Source organism: Sciurus vulgaris (genome assembly GCF_902686455.1).
Source record: "Sciurus vulgaris genome assembly, chromosome: 1".
NCBI lineage: Eukaryota > Metazoa > Chordata > Mammalia > Rodentia > Sciuridae > Sciurus > Sciurus vulgaris.
In genome coordinates, this window is record NC_136461.1 from 29,664,105 (window position 1) to 29,678,638 (window position 14,534).

Below are 14,534 nucleotides of genomic sequence, written 5' to 3' on the forward strand. Positions count from 1 at the left end.
GGCAGAAAAAGGTCACAGGGGAAGGGGAGAGCTCAGATATGACAGCAGAGCCGGACCATGAGACCTGAGCGCAAATTTGCCTCAGTGCCCAAGGAGAGGGCGCTGTAGAGGACTGGCCAGGAGAGCAAGGCCCAGGGTAAGATGACCTGAGGGCAGGGAGGAACAACCACTGCCAGAAACTACTTAGGACAAGGGACCCAAGTTCCTTTTGTGGGACTTAGAAGGAGGAAGAGGGACAGAGACAGGAACAAGGAACACCAAGGTAGGAGACAGGCTCCTGAAGAGGCCTATTCAAGTGCTGGGAAGTCAGAGTCCCACAGGGTGTGGGATCTAAGCAGTCTCCATGAGAGGTGACATCTGAGCTACCCTTGATGAATGGGAAGGTATCTCGGTGGGTGGTGAGGTGGCAGGGTGTGCACTAGGCAGAGGGGAGTGGTGTGTACTGGTGAGGGGCGCTGGGGGCCACCCACAGATTCACTCTCTGGGTGCATCAGTGTGTCTAACTGGGCCTGCTTGTGGGGGGTTGGAGCCTGGGGCTGGGCCAGTAGGCAGCAGCATGGTCTGACAGGCAGACTGGAGGACCCTGTGCAGGCAAGGGTGAAGGGTGAAAGGCAGGCAGGGGGTGAGACCCAAGGTGGGACTGGTCTGGACAAAGGCCATGGTTGTGGAATAAATCTGCATTTGCCCAGTGGCACAGAACAGCCCAGGATGGTATATTTAGGGCAATCTCACTTTAGCTCCCTGTCACTTTCAAACACCAAAAATCTGTGTTTCCGGAAAGCAGGGTAGAAGTTGCCCAGTGCCTTCCCTAAAACCCAACACTGAGATTTTAATTATATGTATGTGAGTCTTTTTAAAAATTCTCTCTGGCTACTGGGCTCAGTGACCACAGGTCAGGTTTTAAAAAGCACCACGTTATGCTGCCAGGCGGATGTGGGGAGTACTTCCTGTCCTTGTGGTCCCCACATATGGCCCCTGGTACAGAGATAGGCCCACAGCTGTGCTGGACAGGGCCAGGTGACAGGCATGTTTGGGTAGAATCAAGTGGGAGGCTTCATGCCCAGCCCAGGGAGAAGAAGAAATAGATCATGCTGTGTCCCATAGCATATAAGAATGTCTTTTGGAGCTTTACTTCTCTGTCAGAACAGGACTTGGAAATTTTTTCTAAATAGATGTTTTATTTGCTTATTTATTCACATATAATATTGCACTGGGCACTGGGACTACTTCAGTGAACAAGACAGATAAGTTCTCTACCTCATATAGTTTACATTCTAATGGGAGAGATGGAATATAATCAAAAACAAGTCAAACAATTCAAATACCATTTCTTTGGTACGTGGTATGAAGCAAACAGAGGGTCAGTCGGGCATGGTGGCTCATGCCTGTAATCCCAGTGACTCAGGAGGCTGAGGCAGGAGGATCACAAGTTCACAGCCAGCTTCAGCAATTTAGCAAGGCCCTAGCAAGTTAGCTAAAAAGGGCAAGGCTGGGTTTGTGGCTCAGTGGTAGAGCACTTGCCTAGCATGTGTGAGGCACTGGGTTTGATTCTCAGTGCCACATATAAATAAAATAAAGATCCATTGGCAATCAGAAAAGTATTTTTAAAAAGGAAAAGTAAAAGTAAACTCTGGTTAACAGCCCCTGGGTTCAATCCCTGGTACCAAAAAAGGGGGGCGGGGACTGGGTGCTTTTCATTGTGTTTTCAGTATGGCCTTTGGGAAAGAAGTAAGATCAGACGTGAGCATTCTCACATGATACTGAAAGCTATGCAATACCTAGCAAAATTCATATGAATTTACCTTTTGATGAAAGAGTCTCAAAGACAGATTAGCTAAACTATGAAAAGTCATATGCAGAAACCAATTCACTGGGTACCAGGAATGTCAAAGCTATGTCTGGTTCTATAGGCACCTCTCAATGTTTATTTTCCACAGAATTATAAAAGTGGCCTAAAATTTTCAAACAGTGAACCGGCTTCTGTCTGGGGAAGCAGCAAAATGGATTTAGTTTCTGAACCGCCTTAACGTGGCTACCAGAATAATAAACAATCATGAATCATCAACATGTGCCAACGGAGCCCTCAGCCTCTCCTCCAGCCTCTGATCAAACCACCTCCAGATCCCACGCTTCCGGGAAAGGCCCACTGAGGGCAGCAGGCAACCTCCCTGGCCACAGCACTGTCCACATTCTGCCTGTCCACTCTGGGGCCCTGTGCCCACCACTCACAGGATGGACTTCCAGATGCCAAACCCTGTGTCCCTCAGCCTGACACCAAAAAGAATGGACTATTTTTGTTTCCTGGACAAAATTAGACTCACCCAGGTCTTGTTTCTCACCATAAGTCAGATTCAAAAGACAGCCTCCTCCTCCAGCTCAGCGAAGCTGTCAGGAGGACAATTTTCTGACCAGCCCGTCAGCCTCCCCTCCAATCCTTCCAGCCTTGGAGGCCCACGGAGAAGCCTAGGCTCAGCTGTGTGCTCCAGGTCCTCCCGGAGCTGGCCCCACTGTCTGTCTGCCTGGCTGTTTGTCTGTCGTGACCTCTGGTGCCCCCTACCTGCAAGACCTTCCCCCCAGAGGCCCCAAGGAGGCCTCCCTCTCCTGAGTTGCTCCCTTCCACCAAGTCTAAAGGCTACTTTCCCCTCAGTCCCACTGAGGAGCCTCTTTGCCCTCCTCTGACCCCTCACAGATCCTGTTATTGGTCTGCCCACATTCCCCTGTGCCAGGATTCATGTCCCTGGCTTAGCTGCCCTGCAGGATGGGTGAACTCTTTGAGGGCAAAGGCTGAATATGGGGGATGGACATGGGAGGCTCCCCGGAGCCTGCTATCAAGCCCCTGAGTTCCAGGGACCCCGGTGCATGATGGTGGTAGGGGGATGCCTTCCTATTCTTCCCTAGGACTTCTTCTTCCAAGAACAGTGGTTTAGTGTCCAGCATCCACAGCCCCTTGGGCTGGAGCATAGATGCTGGTCTGGGGGTGGCTACCAGGTTTCAGCATGTCCCCATCAGATGGCCCCAGAGACAGACAGGCTAGGCCTGTCTAGCTAGTCCTGCTGGTAACAAAGGCTGCAGGAGCCCCACTTCAGATCTAAGAAAAGACCCTGGTCTCCACAGCCCCTGCAGGCTTGAAGAGCCATGGAATTGATGACCTATTGATTTTGCATCCTGAGGGGGTTTCTCCCACCAGAAACCTCGGCACTGTGGAGAAGAGGTTCTTTCTGAGGTATTTTCAGCCGGGTCTCACTACTGACTTTCTTCAAGAGCTGTTTCCATAAATGACTCTGTACACATAATTACTGATCCAGTCCTCAGATGGCTTCAGACCCCAAATTAAAAGGGAACACCCGCACAGGACACCACATCAAGCCTGCCAAGGTCAAAAATAGTTCTGAAGAGTTCAGAGCAAGAGTCAGGACGCACGATTCCACCAGTTGAAACCCAGGAAAGAACTGAACTGTGGGAATTTTCCAGAAAGACATGGTCCAGTGGCACATCCCCTCTTGCCTGTGGAGAAGAGGCTTCTGTGAGGAGGTGGGCCGGGTGTTCCTCCCCACCCTGTGACTCACCCCTGGAGGAACCCTCAGTGGGCAGTGGGTAGGCACATTCTTTGATCAGAGCTGGGAAGGCCTGCAGGGCAACCCTGGAGAGGTGGGGAAACTGAGGCCCAGGAGGGGCAGAGATTTTGTGGAGGTCACATGAGAGGCTAGGGACACATAATGTGGACTTTCAGACTTGGAGTCAATGTGAAGTGAGTGGCCCTGGAGTTAAGGTGGCGATATTGAGATGTGGGAGGTTTTACCTGTCAACTAGGTCCTTCTGTCAACATGTGTCCCTAGAATGCCTGCTGAAAACACCTTCCTGCAGGCAGGGCCCAGTGGAACTCGGGGTCCCAGGAGAGGGAGATGCTGCACCCATTTGAACACCACCGTGACAGGGAGGGCTGGCTTCACTCTGTCCCCACTTGGCCCAGACTCCTTCACTGGCTCTGGATGCTCCCACTCCCTGCTGCACTCCTGTTTCCTTCGAGTCTGCCAGTCTGCCCGAGGACCTGCCACGCAGGAGTTGGGGTACATGGGGGAGGGAGTAATGTGAAGAGGCTGCTGTTTTCAGGTTGTTCCAAGTTTCCCAAGGATGAGGAGAAAAGGGTAAATGTGCAAATGGGCAGAAAGAGAATAGGATCCTAAGTGATATACACATAATGAAGGATTAGTTCTCCATTCACCTAAGACACCTTGGGGAGAAGGGGTCAGAGAATGCTTTTCTAGAAATATATTTAAGAGTGGTAGAAGACAGGGCTGGGGATATAGCTCAGTTGGCAGAGTGCTTGCCTCGCAAGCACAAGGCCCTGGGTTCAATCCCCAGCACTGCAAAAGAGTGGTAGAAGAATTTTAACAGGCAGAATTGGAGAAGAATCATCCAGACAAAGGCATATACATGGGAAATAATGTGTTGATTCCCGTTTTTTTTTTTTTTTTTTTGCAGGTGTGGGTAGCAAGGATTGAACTTGGGCACTCAACCACTGAGCCATATCCCTAGCCCTATTTTGTATTTTATTTAGAGACAGGGTGTCACTGAGTTGCTTAGCGCCTCACTGAGGCTGGCTTTGAACTCATGACCCTCCTGCCTCAGCCTCCCAAGAACTGAATTTTAAGTACTGAATTATGTGTCAGGCACCATGCTGGGCATGTTAAGATGCCATTTCTGTCCATGCTTTACCTAAGTGTATAATCTGTGGCTGTGTAACAAATTCCTCCAAATGTAGCAGTTCAAAACAACGATTTCACCTCATTTCTTGGGGTCAGGAATCTAGGCATTTAGCTGGGTAGGTCTAGGTTAGGGTCTCTTATGAGGTCACAGTCAAGCTGTCAGCTGGGGTTGTAGTCTCTGAAGACTTGATTGCACTGACAGAGCCACTTCTGAATTCACTCATGTGGCTCTTGGTAGTAGGTTTGAGGTCCTTATCATGTGCGTGTCTCCACAGGGCTACTCACCAGATGACCTTCCCTACAACCTAAGAGAGGTGGAAGTCACAGTCTTTTTATAACCTAATCTTGGCAGTAACATATCATCACTGTTGGTCACATAGAGCAATGGTGGCACAATGTTGGAGGAGACTAAATAACAGTATACATACCAGGAGGCAGGACTCATTAAAAGTCATGGTGGAGGCAGGCTATCACAACAATTCCCTGAGAGGAATTGTTTACCCCATTTTATAGGTAAGAACACTGAAGATCAAGAAAGTTAATTATTTTGGACAAAGCCACAACTAGAAGCATCCAAGATGGAATTGAACCTAGGTGTCTGGACTCCAAATTCTATGTATTTTTCTTTTCATTAAGGCTTTGCCACATTGGTCAATGGAACACCAAGTGGTTCTGTTAGGCTAAAATGTTGAATATGGAATTGCCAAATGGGGGAACTTGAATTCTATTCAAGAAAGGCACACACTATCAAGGATTCTGAGTAGGAAAAGCCATGATTGGATTTCCACTGGAGGAAGTGGAGTTCCAAGAGAATGCCAAGACCTTCTTCTTCTCTATGCCTCCCCTCTTCCTGAACACCTCCTCCTCTCACCTCCTTTTGGTTAAATTCTGCATTTCTTTCAAGATCCACCACAAATGTTACCTGCTCCCAAGCTTCCCCTGTCTCCCCACTGGGAGTCTATGCTTCCTCTCCTCCTTTGGCCTCTTTTGCATTGTTGAACCCTCAGATCCACATTTGTCCATGGGTGAATGACCATTTCTTCCATTCTGTGATAATTTATATTGAATTGTCTCTGGGCCTGTCTTTCCCAGTCAAATGAGCAGAATATAGACCTGGGCTGTGCTTTGTATTAGCTCCCAAGATAACCAGGAAGGGGAATGGCACACAGTATGTTCCTAGCAGTACTTGCTAAGGAATGGCCAGACTGCTCTTAAAACCAAGTCTTGCAGTCTGCAGTTTCTCCAGCACCCTTTCTGCATACAGAGGCCTGATCTACTCAGGGGACAGAGCCAGAAGTTAAAGGAAATGACTGCATTTTACACTGGGTCTCATTACTGACCAGATGGCCTCGGACTAGATACATACCACCAGAGTTGATATTTATTGAGCATTTACCAGGCACTTTTTTCAGCACTTTATAGATGAACTCATTTAATACTCCTGAGCATTCTGTGATGTTAATCTCCTATTTCACAGATGGCAAACCTGAGGCACAGAGCATGGAAAAAAAAAAAAAAAAAAAAAAAAAAAAGGTACCAGGAATTGAACCCAGGTTCACTTAACCATGAACTACATCTCCAGTCCATTTTTATTTTTTATTTTGAGATACGGCCTCACTAAGTTGCTGAGTCTGACCTCAAACTTGTGATCCTCCTGCTTCGGCCTCAAAAGGTGCTGGTATTATAGGCATATGCTGCCATGCCTAGCTAGACAAAAATCTTATTGGCAGGATGTTAGGTTGGGTTTCCTGGGATACAGATTGAGTTGGGAAGTTACTGGGAGTGCTCTCTGCAGGGAACAGAGGAGCAGGTTTGGACAGAGTCAAATAGTGATGCAATCACAACAAAGGCCTCAGCCAGTTTTGACTACACAGGGAGTTCTGGGGCCAGAGACCCTTCAAAGTTGCCCCTCCTTGATGCAAGCACCAGATCTATATATCCCCTAGACCAGTCATTGGATGTGACCCAGGGAAAGTGCCTAATTTGGGACCAGTCAATCCATGCCTAGAGTGCTCAGCTGTGAGTTGTCAGCAGCCCACACTACAGGCAGTTGGGGCAACGAATAACACAATGCTGAGGAGCAGATCAGGGCAGCTCGAACCACAGCGTCCACTACAAATAGCAAACGGTGCCATGGAGATCTGAGCCAGCCACCTGATCCTGGAACGACACTCTTTACCTCTCTGCTCTAGGCTCCTAAGGAACTGATTGGAAGTGGGAGGCTAAAGAAACAGCAGGCTCCTCCCTCTTAATACTGGCTGCCAGTTATTAGCAGTGCCAGGCACCTGCTAAGTTTTCGTGTACCTTAGCCTCGTCACTGTACTACAATAGAGGTATTATTATCCTGACTTTCAAGGTGAGGAAACTGAGATGCAGAGACTTTAACCTGTTCAGCATCTTGCAGCTCTCAAGTGGAAGACCCAGAATGAAAACCTGGTGTGTGCCACTCCGGAGTAATTTGCTACTCTGTTGTTCTGCTTCTGAAGAACTGGGTACCCAGGCCCAATGCTAGTCAGGGCTTTTTGAGACTCAGCTTCCTCCTCTGTCAACTGGGGGCAATAGCAGTCACTTATTTTCAGAGGTGAGAAATACTGAGGAGATGGCATGATAGGTCACTAAAATCTACAAGGCTATACCATCCTGAAGACCAAACAAGGCTTAGGGGAACAGGGACTCCCCTTCACCTCATGGAAAGAAATACTTTTGGGCATATGGCCACTCTAATGGTCAACTTTTATAAGGATAAGAGTTTATTACTAAGAGAAAGGCAAAGTAGCAAAACAGCTGGTAATTGTGTCCCACATAATAAAAAATATGAATGCAAATGTTAGTATCTGTGTTGATAAGATATCACAGCTATGTGGGATAGGAGGTGTTACAACAAAGGATTAAAACACTGGTTTTCTGAGGAACAGGGAAGATTACTGAGGGCTTCCACATCATATGCTTCTGAATAAGTAGTCTGAACTTTCTAGGAGGAAATTCTGTAGTTAATTTATATGATCTAAATTATCTACAAGAAATATGCATTAATAAATCCAAAAACAGCCAGGCACTGTGGCATAGAGCTACAATTCGTTGCCCTAAATGACTCCCTCCCAGTCATTTAGGCAAGGATCAGCAACTTAGCAAGACCATGTCTTAAAATAAAAAATTTAAAAACAAATAAATAAATAAAAACTGCAGAACTTAACTCAGTGATAAAGTGACCCTGGGTTTAATCCCCAGTACCAAAACAAAAAGAAAAAAGAAAGAAAAGGAAAGAAAAAAAACCCCAAACAAAGAGATTTTTAAATAAGAATCTCAGTTTACATGACATGTTCACATTCAACACAGTCCATTTTTAGCAGCACCCACTGCATCTAATGATGGATCAGGACCAGGGCTGGGTGGAAAGACAGCTTCTGTGTAGGGCCCAACATAGGATGTGGAAGCAGGGAGGTGACCTGTTATGTGGCCTTGGGAAAATCACCTGATCTCCTCTTTTTAAAACCAAGATGTGACAGCGATTGTAAGGTGCAAATGATGGAACAGATGTGGAGGCTCTGGGCACATGTACATCACTGGGCAGCATCTCACACAAGCCCTGATAACCCCTTTAATCAGTAGCTCCATTTTACAGAGGAAGAAATGAAGGCTCAGACAGGTGGACAGGAAAGCCCAGATCACACTGAGAGTAGGTTTCAGAGGCAGGATGCAAATTCTGTCTGTGTGACTCCCAGGTCAGAATCTCTCCATCCAGTCCTGTCTGGTCTGTCACTGCTCAGCCCGTCCTATTTCTACATGGGGAGTAGGAAGTGTCAGTCTGGCACACCTGACAATTATCTACTTGGTGCATGCATTTATTGTCTCTCCTACTAGAAGGTCAGCATCATATGGGCGTTGTCTGTATTCTGTTCACTGATATCCCTAGCAACTAGAACAGGGCCTGACACTTCATAGTTACTAATAACTCTTTGTTGAATAAATGAATGAATGAGCAGGGAAATGAAAGAATTCCCTAGTAAAGACCTAAAGGAAGAGACCTGAATCCCACGGGGGAAGCATCATCCTTCAAGGTCACAGGGCAGGTCTTACCCAAGGCCCAAATTTTCACTCAGCCCTGATTCTCCCAGATCCAACCTCAGTTCATCACCACCCCTGTCCCTGGCAGCTGGGACCACAGGAATAAGTTAGTCTGGTTCAGGGAAGGGTCAGAACAGAAGTGCAGATGGCGCCATCAGTCTCACCTAGACTACTGCCTGCTAGTGCTCTTTGTCCCTCAGTGTCTCTGTCTGGAACACAGGCACCTGCCTCTCCACTCACGCAGGGTGGGGAAGGATTCTGGAAGAAGGAGCAGAGTTGGTCCTTCCTCTCTCCCTCCCTCCATCCCTCCTCCCTCCGGAGAGGCCAGGCAGGCCTGAAGGGCTCAAGCCTGGCGGTGGGGCAGAGCTGTGAGAAGGTTCCTCTAACACAGAGCCCCAGGATCAGGGCTGGGAGGCGCCTCATTTTTCCAGCATCACCACTGCAAGACTGGAGGAGAAAGCAGAGGTACAGATAACGGAAGGGACGCCGGGACGCGGATGCAGACACGCAGGAACTAGGGCAGGCCAGGTGGTGGTACAAGAGCCTCGGCGCTCCCCTGCCTGAGCACAGGGAGACCAGGGACAGGATCCCTCTGCTCCACACAGTAACAGTCCCATTCCTTCATCCTGACCCAGGGGAGTTAAGGGTCTACGGGCAGAGCTGGAAAGACAAGTGGGGCAGGGTCACCAGCTCTGACCACAGTCCTGACGCCCAACACAGGGCCTGCAAATCATGTGGGGCTTCCCAAGGCACTTGCTCTTCAGGGGGCCTGAGCTTTGGCGGAGACCCTCATAAGACCTCAGCTCTAGGTCTCACAGGCTGCCATCAACAGCCGGGGACCTGGAAGGACTGGCCTCACTTCCTGGGGCCAGATGAGGCTGTCAGGAGAGGTGGAGCTGGAGGAAGCAGGTGGGAGCTGGGTGTGCCTGTCAGCACCACAGCAACTCTGCTATTAGACCCCACTGCGGTTCTGGGGCCCAGCCTTTGGGTTGGGTCTGGGCCTCCAACACAGAAGGAATCCTGGTTCGTGTCTAATCCCCACATACAGCCTTGGTAATTACCAGTTAAAACTACTCTAGCTGAGAGAGTTCTAGAGTGCGGCGAGTGCATCAGAATAAAGAAGGCCCTTCTGAGGGTGCCACCCACAGCCAAGGCTGCACAAAGACCTGCTTGTTAATCTCACAGCTTCAGAGGCCCAGATCCCAAAGGAGGACATGTAGAGAATATGTAAAAAGAAGATGGGATTTGGAATTCACAGCCATGGACAGCATTCTGGACACTCTGTGTGGCCCTGGGCTGGCTATTTAACCTCTCTGAGTCCAGAAAATAGGGTTGGCAGAAGAGTTTTACATACTGTCTGGACTAAACGAGGAATTCAAGGCTGTAAAAGTTCAAATGGTCATTTTTCTTCTATTCACAGAAACAAACATCTTTGGTTGGCTTTCAGAATCCATTTCTGAGTTCTATGTGTTCAAGATACGTAGGGATGTTCCTGTCATATCCATGCCAAGGCTGGGTCACAGCTGGGAGGGACCAGGATCAGCCATGGCCAGGCCCAGGTTTGCCCTCTAAGAGGAGCTGGGCCAGGTTTCTGATTCTGCCTCTCTATCAACCAATCATATAACTACCCTGAGGATAGACTGCTAGAATCCGAGACTCAGTGCAGGCAAGAGACTTTCCCAAGGTCAGTCACACAGGGGTGGGCCCCACTCCACTTACAGTTTCAGGGCTGTGCATGTCTTGACCCAGGGGATTCTGGGGAAAGCAGGACATGGGCTGGACAGTGACTCATTCTGATGGGCGGCTCCCCTAGGGATGTTCTTAGGCAATTCTATCCACAGCCCTTGGTTCTGAGCCCCGGGTCAGCCTGTCCTGAGGATGGAACTACAGTCCCAGTCCATATGGCCTCCTCTGTCCCAATTCCCCACCCTACCCTCTAAGCAGGAAAGTGGCATCTGTTCCACAGGCCAGAATCCTATGCCTGGCCCTGGGCTCCCAAGGCTAGTTAACAACAGTCTCCTGCTGTTTGCTCCCCTACTTCAGCCTACCACCAGCTCTGGGTTGGGGGAGCAGAAGTTTGGCTATTTCCTCTTCCTACCCTTATGTAGGAAACAAATGGCTCAGGACCCCACAAAACCTGCTGCTGCCAGGTTCCCTGTGTTCCTCTCCCCAAACCCCTCAGAAAGCTCTCTCCACCCTAAAAGCCTAATGTGACAACAGAAGTCACCTCTTGAGCACTGGTTAGAGAACCTGGCAATCTAGGCTTGTCCCGGCTGGGCCATAGAAGTTGCCTATCCTAGGGGTACCCTTGTCTCTTTGGGCCCCTCTGTCCTCCCTGGGTGGTGGGGATGGAGGCCATGGTGGTTCACAGGTTGCTGGAAGCACTGGCAGTGATGCTGTGTGTGGAGGGGGCTGGCAGCCATGGCAAGGGTCCTGTCCCTGCTCTCACCCCATCAGCTGGTCCCCAGACCTCGTCTGCTGCCTGTCCCAGCTCAGACCCCTGCCTGTCACTAGACACAGACAGGAGGCAAAGTGGCTGGAGGACATGACCAACAGTAAATACTCATGACTCTACATTCAAGAGTAGTGGGGGGAAATGTCTTTGAGAGCTTTAGAACTCAGACTCAGTTTAGAGAGATTTCTGCAGACAGGAAGAGCCACGCTTTTTCTGGGGGAAAGAAGAGGGTCTAAGCTGCCCCTTGGGTCATTCACAGGCCTGGACACTCACTCCCTGTCAGGCCACAGCCCAGGTCCCAGAGCTGTCTGTCCACTCCTTCCCGAGCCCCTCCCTGACAGCACACTCCACCCACAGGCTCAGTGCTGCACAGGGAAGAATCTACTCTGGTGTGTGGACTCAGGCTTGTGGGTCAGCTCTGGTCACTTTGATGATGACCACGGGTTTTCACGTTGAACTTTGTCCCTCTTCTCAGTACTGCCTTTATCACAGTGACAGTATCACTGCCTCTGTTTACTCACCAGTCTTCTCAGGACCCAACTGTCTTCCTGGTGCCACCCAACATCACCTGGTGGGTCCCAACATCACCAGATTCCTAAGCCTCAGTGTGGATAGAGACAGGGTGAATGCATCCCTGCCTTCTCCTGTCCACCTCATAGCTAAGGGAACCCGAGTCACCCCTTAGACCCTCTCCTCTACTCCCTGACCACTGTATTCCCTACTCCCCTGCAGGTCCTGTCTACTGCTCCCTGACTTCCTGTCCCAGTCATGTTTGGCACTGCTCAGGGATGTGCACAAACCCCTGCAACCCAATTCACTCCCCAAGGGGCCAGCCTGGGGGTGCAGTCACCTCCCACACAGCCCGATATCCACTCCCTGCCCGGAGGGCATATGGTTACCCAGGTCCCCAACACTATACTCGGCTGCCTGCACTCACCCATATTGACGAAGCTCATGACCAGGTCGGCGCGGCCCAGGTGCCGCTCCGAGGGTCCACCGTCCTCGTCGTCGTCTCCTGCCATGGAGTGGTAGAGGTCCAGCATGAAGAGCGGCGCTGACGCGGGCTGCCGGGCGGCGGCGGGTGGTACGCGGGGCCGGGGCCGCCCAGGCAGCCCCAGCACCGCCAGAATCTCTCGCTGCATGTCGCGGCGCTCGCGAGCGCCCAGCCGACGCTGAGGACAGCCGTGTGGGGGTCGCGGGCCGGGGCTGCCTCCCAGCGCGCACAGCGCCAGGCCCAGGAGCCAGAGCGGCCCGGGACGCGTGGCCATTGCGGGCCGGTCGGGGGCGCTCAGCCGGCGCGCATCCGCTCCGCAATAGGACTGGCTAACGCCCCGACGGCTAGCAGGGGGCGGCAGGAGTCTCCTGAGGCCACAACGAAATCCCCGAAATCCCCTCCGCGTGGCACCTGTCCGGGCTCTGGGATGTGGGGACGCGGCCGCCGAAGACACAGGGCAGAGGCTGCAGCACAGGCTGGAGACTGCCAACTACTCCGTCGGTCCGTCACCGCTGGGCTAGCCAGTCCCGCTGATGCCGAGGTCCGCGCCGCAGGCAGGGGCGGCGGACAAGCTCGGTGGCTATCCCGGAGGCGTAGACCTGGGAGTCGTCTCAGCGAGTCTTGGCGGTCTGCACCGCTGATTGGGCGGCCCCCGCCCTTCAGCCCCGCCCCATTCCCAGTCCTGACCAATGGAAGGGTGGGGGCGGGACCAAGACGTCGAACAGACGCCAGAACTGAGGCCTGGGCTGCAGCTGGAGTAGCCCACGGTGGCATCCTCGAGGTGCAGCCCTGGAATTGGGGTAGGGGGTGAGTGGGCCGGGAGAAGGATCCATAGGCCGAGATTTAGCGTCGTCGGGGTTGTCCTGGGCATCCTACCCAGTCGATGGCGCCCAGCTCGGAAAACCCAGGCTCTCAGAGCATTGCCGGGGAAGCAGGAACCTGTACGCCCACGGGGCGTATCCTTTAGTGCTCAGCCAGGACTGAGTCCTGGTCTGGTCAGCAGGGTGACCCACAGCCCCGCCTTAGTGCGCTGAGAGACGCCACCAGGACCGACTCGTGCCCTCAGGTGCTTCTGGAGGGGCCGGGTAGGTGCCAGCCATTCCCCAGAGTGGGGCACGTTCCTCTGCCAACGGCCGCCCGGCGCAAGGTCCCGGTCACCGCAGCTCTTCGCCGCCTCCAACACCTTTCCCGCGGTCCACTTGGCTTGCACTGCTGTGGACGTCTCCTGCTCCTACGCTTGCTCAGTCACTTCTCCAGTCCCGCCCCCTGGCTAGCAATAGAGCTGCGCTGGACTGCTGCCCCCACCAGTTCCCGCTGTGCGCACTGCGAATCTCTCTGCGGATCCAGCTGCGAGCTGCAATTGCACAACCCCTTCGGGTATCCAGCCCCGCCAAAGGGCTCTGAGACACTCCCAAGCCACCTTCGAGTCACCTTTGTGCATCTTTTCAATTGTTATGGCCCCCCAGCGGTTTCAGGTCCTTCCCAAAACGCCCGGATTGACCCAATACCTTTCTGCACACCGGTCCTTCCCTAGAGGCTCTCTCACCGCATTGATTCGTCGTTGATTAAGAGGAGGAAGCGGCACCCAAACTGAGATAGGAGAGCTGGACGGAACTGGTCCCCGATGAACAGGAAAGTTCAGGGAGTAAAGTGCTCCAACAGAGGAACAGCTAGTGTCAGGGCCTGGAGCTGGAGTGAGCATCATAATGGCAGCTAACAGCCTGGAGCGGTGGTGCGTGCCTGTAATCCCAGCGATTTTGAAGCTGAGGCTGGAGGATCAAGTTCGAGGTCAACCTCAGCAATTTAGCGAGACCCTGTCTCAAAATAAAAATAAAAAGGACCAAGGATGTAGTTCAGTAAAAAGCGCCCCCTGGGTTCAATCCCCAGTGTGTCCCGGGCCATTTATACAATGTTCACACGTTATGGGGAACATTCTCTTTATAACAGACAAGGAAACTGAGGCAAATAGAGGTTAAGGAACTTCTCCCAAGCCACACAACAGTGGAGCTGGGTTGGAGCAGGTGGGCATCTGCAAGATAGCTGCTCAGAGGAGCCCTGAGAGTTGAAGAGTTGAGAGCAAACTGCTGAGCCAGAAGGGCTGCCAAGGAATGAACCACAGAGGGCCTCACAGGGTACATGAGAACCCTGGGCACCTAGCAATTATAGTGTCTTCCATGTAGATTCTGGATTAAATGTCCACCCAGGCATGTGGTGTTCACCTGTAATCCCAGCCACTTGGAAGACTGAGACAGGAGGATTGAAAGTTTGAGACCAGCCTCAGCAACTTCTAAAGACCCTGTCTCAAAATAAAAAA

General features: G+C 51.4%; 1 protein-coding gene across 2 annotated transcripts in view; it reads right to left on the reverse strand.

The window, feature by feature from the left end:
• The window catches only part of BMP8B (bone morphogenetic protein 8b), a 28,026-nt gene extending 14,025 nt beyond the window's left edge, over positions 1-14,001 (reverse strand). The window contains exon 1 of one of the 2 annotated variants that reach the window (XM_079113593.1): positions 12,164-14,001. In XM_079113593.1, coding sequence (XP_078969719.1) covers positions 12,164-12,494 — 331 coding nt within the window. In that variant the 5' untranslated portion in view covers positions 12,495-14,001. The remainder of the gene's footprint in view (positions 1-12,163) is intronic. The other variant, XM_079113592.1, reaches the window with a different exon arrangement.
• Positions 14,002-14,534: the final 533 nt, after the last annotated feature.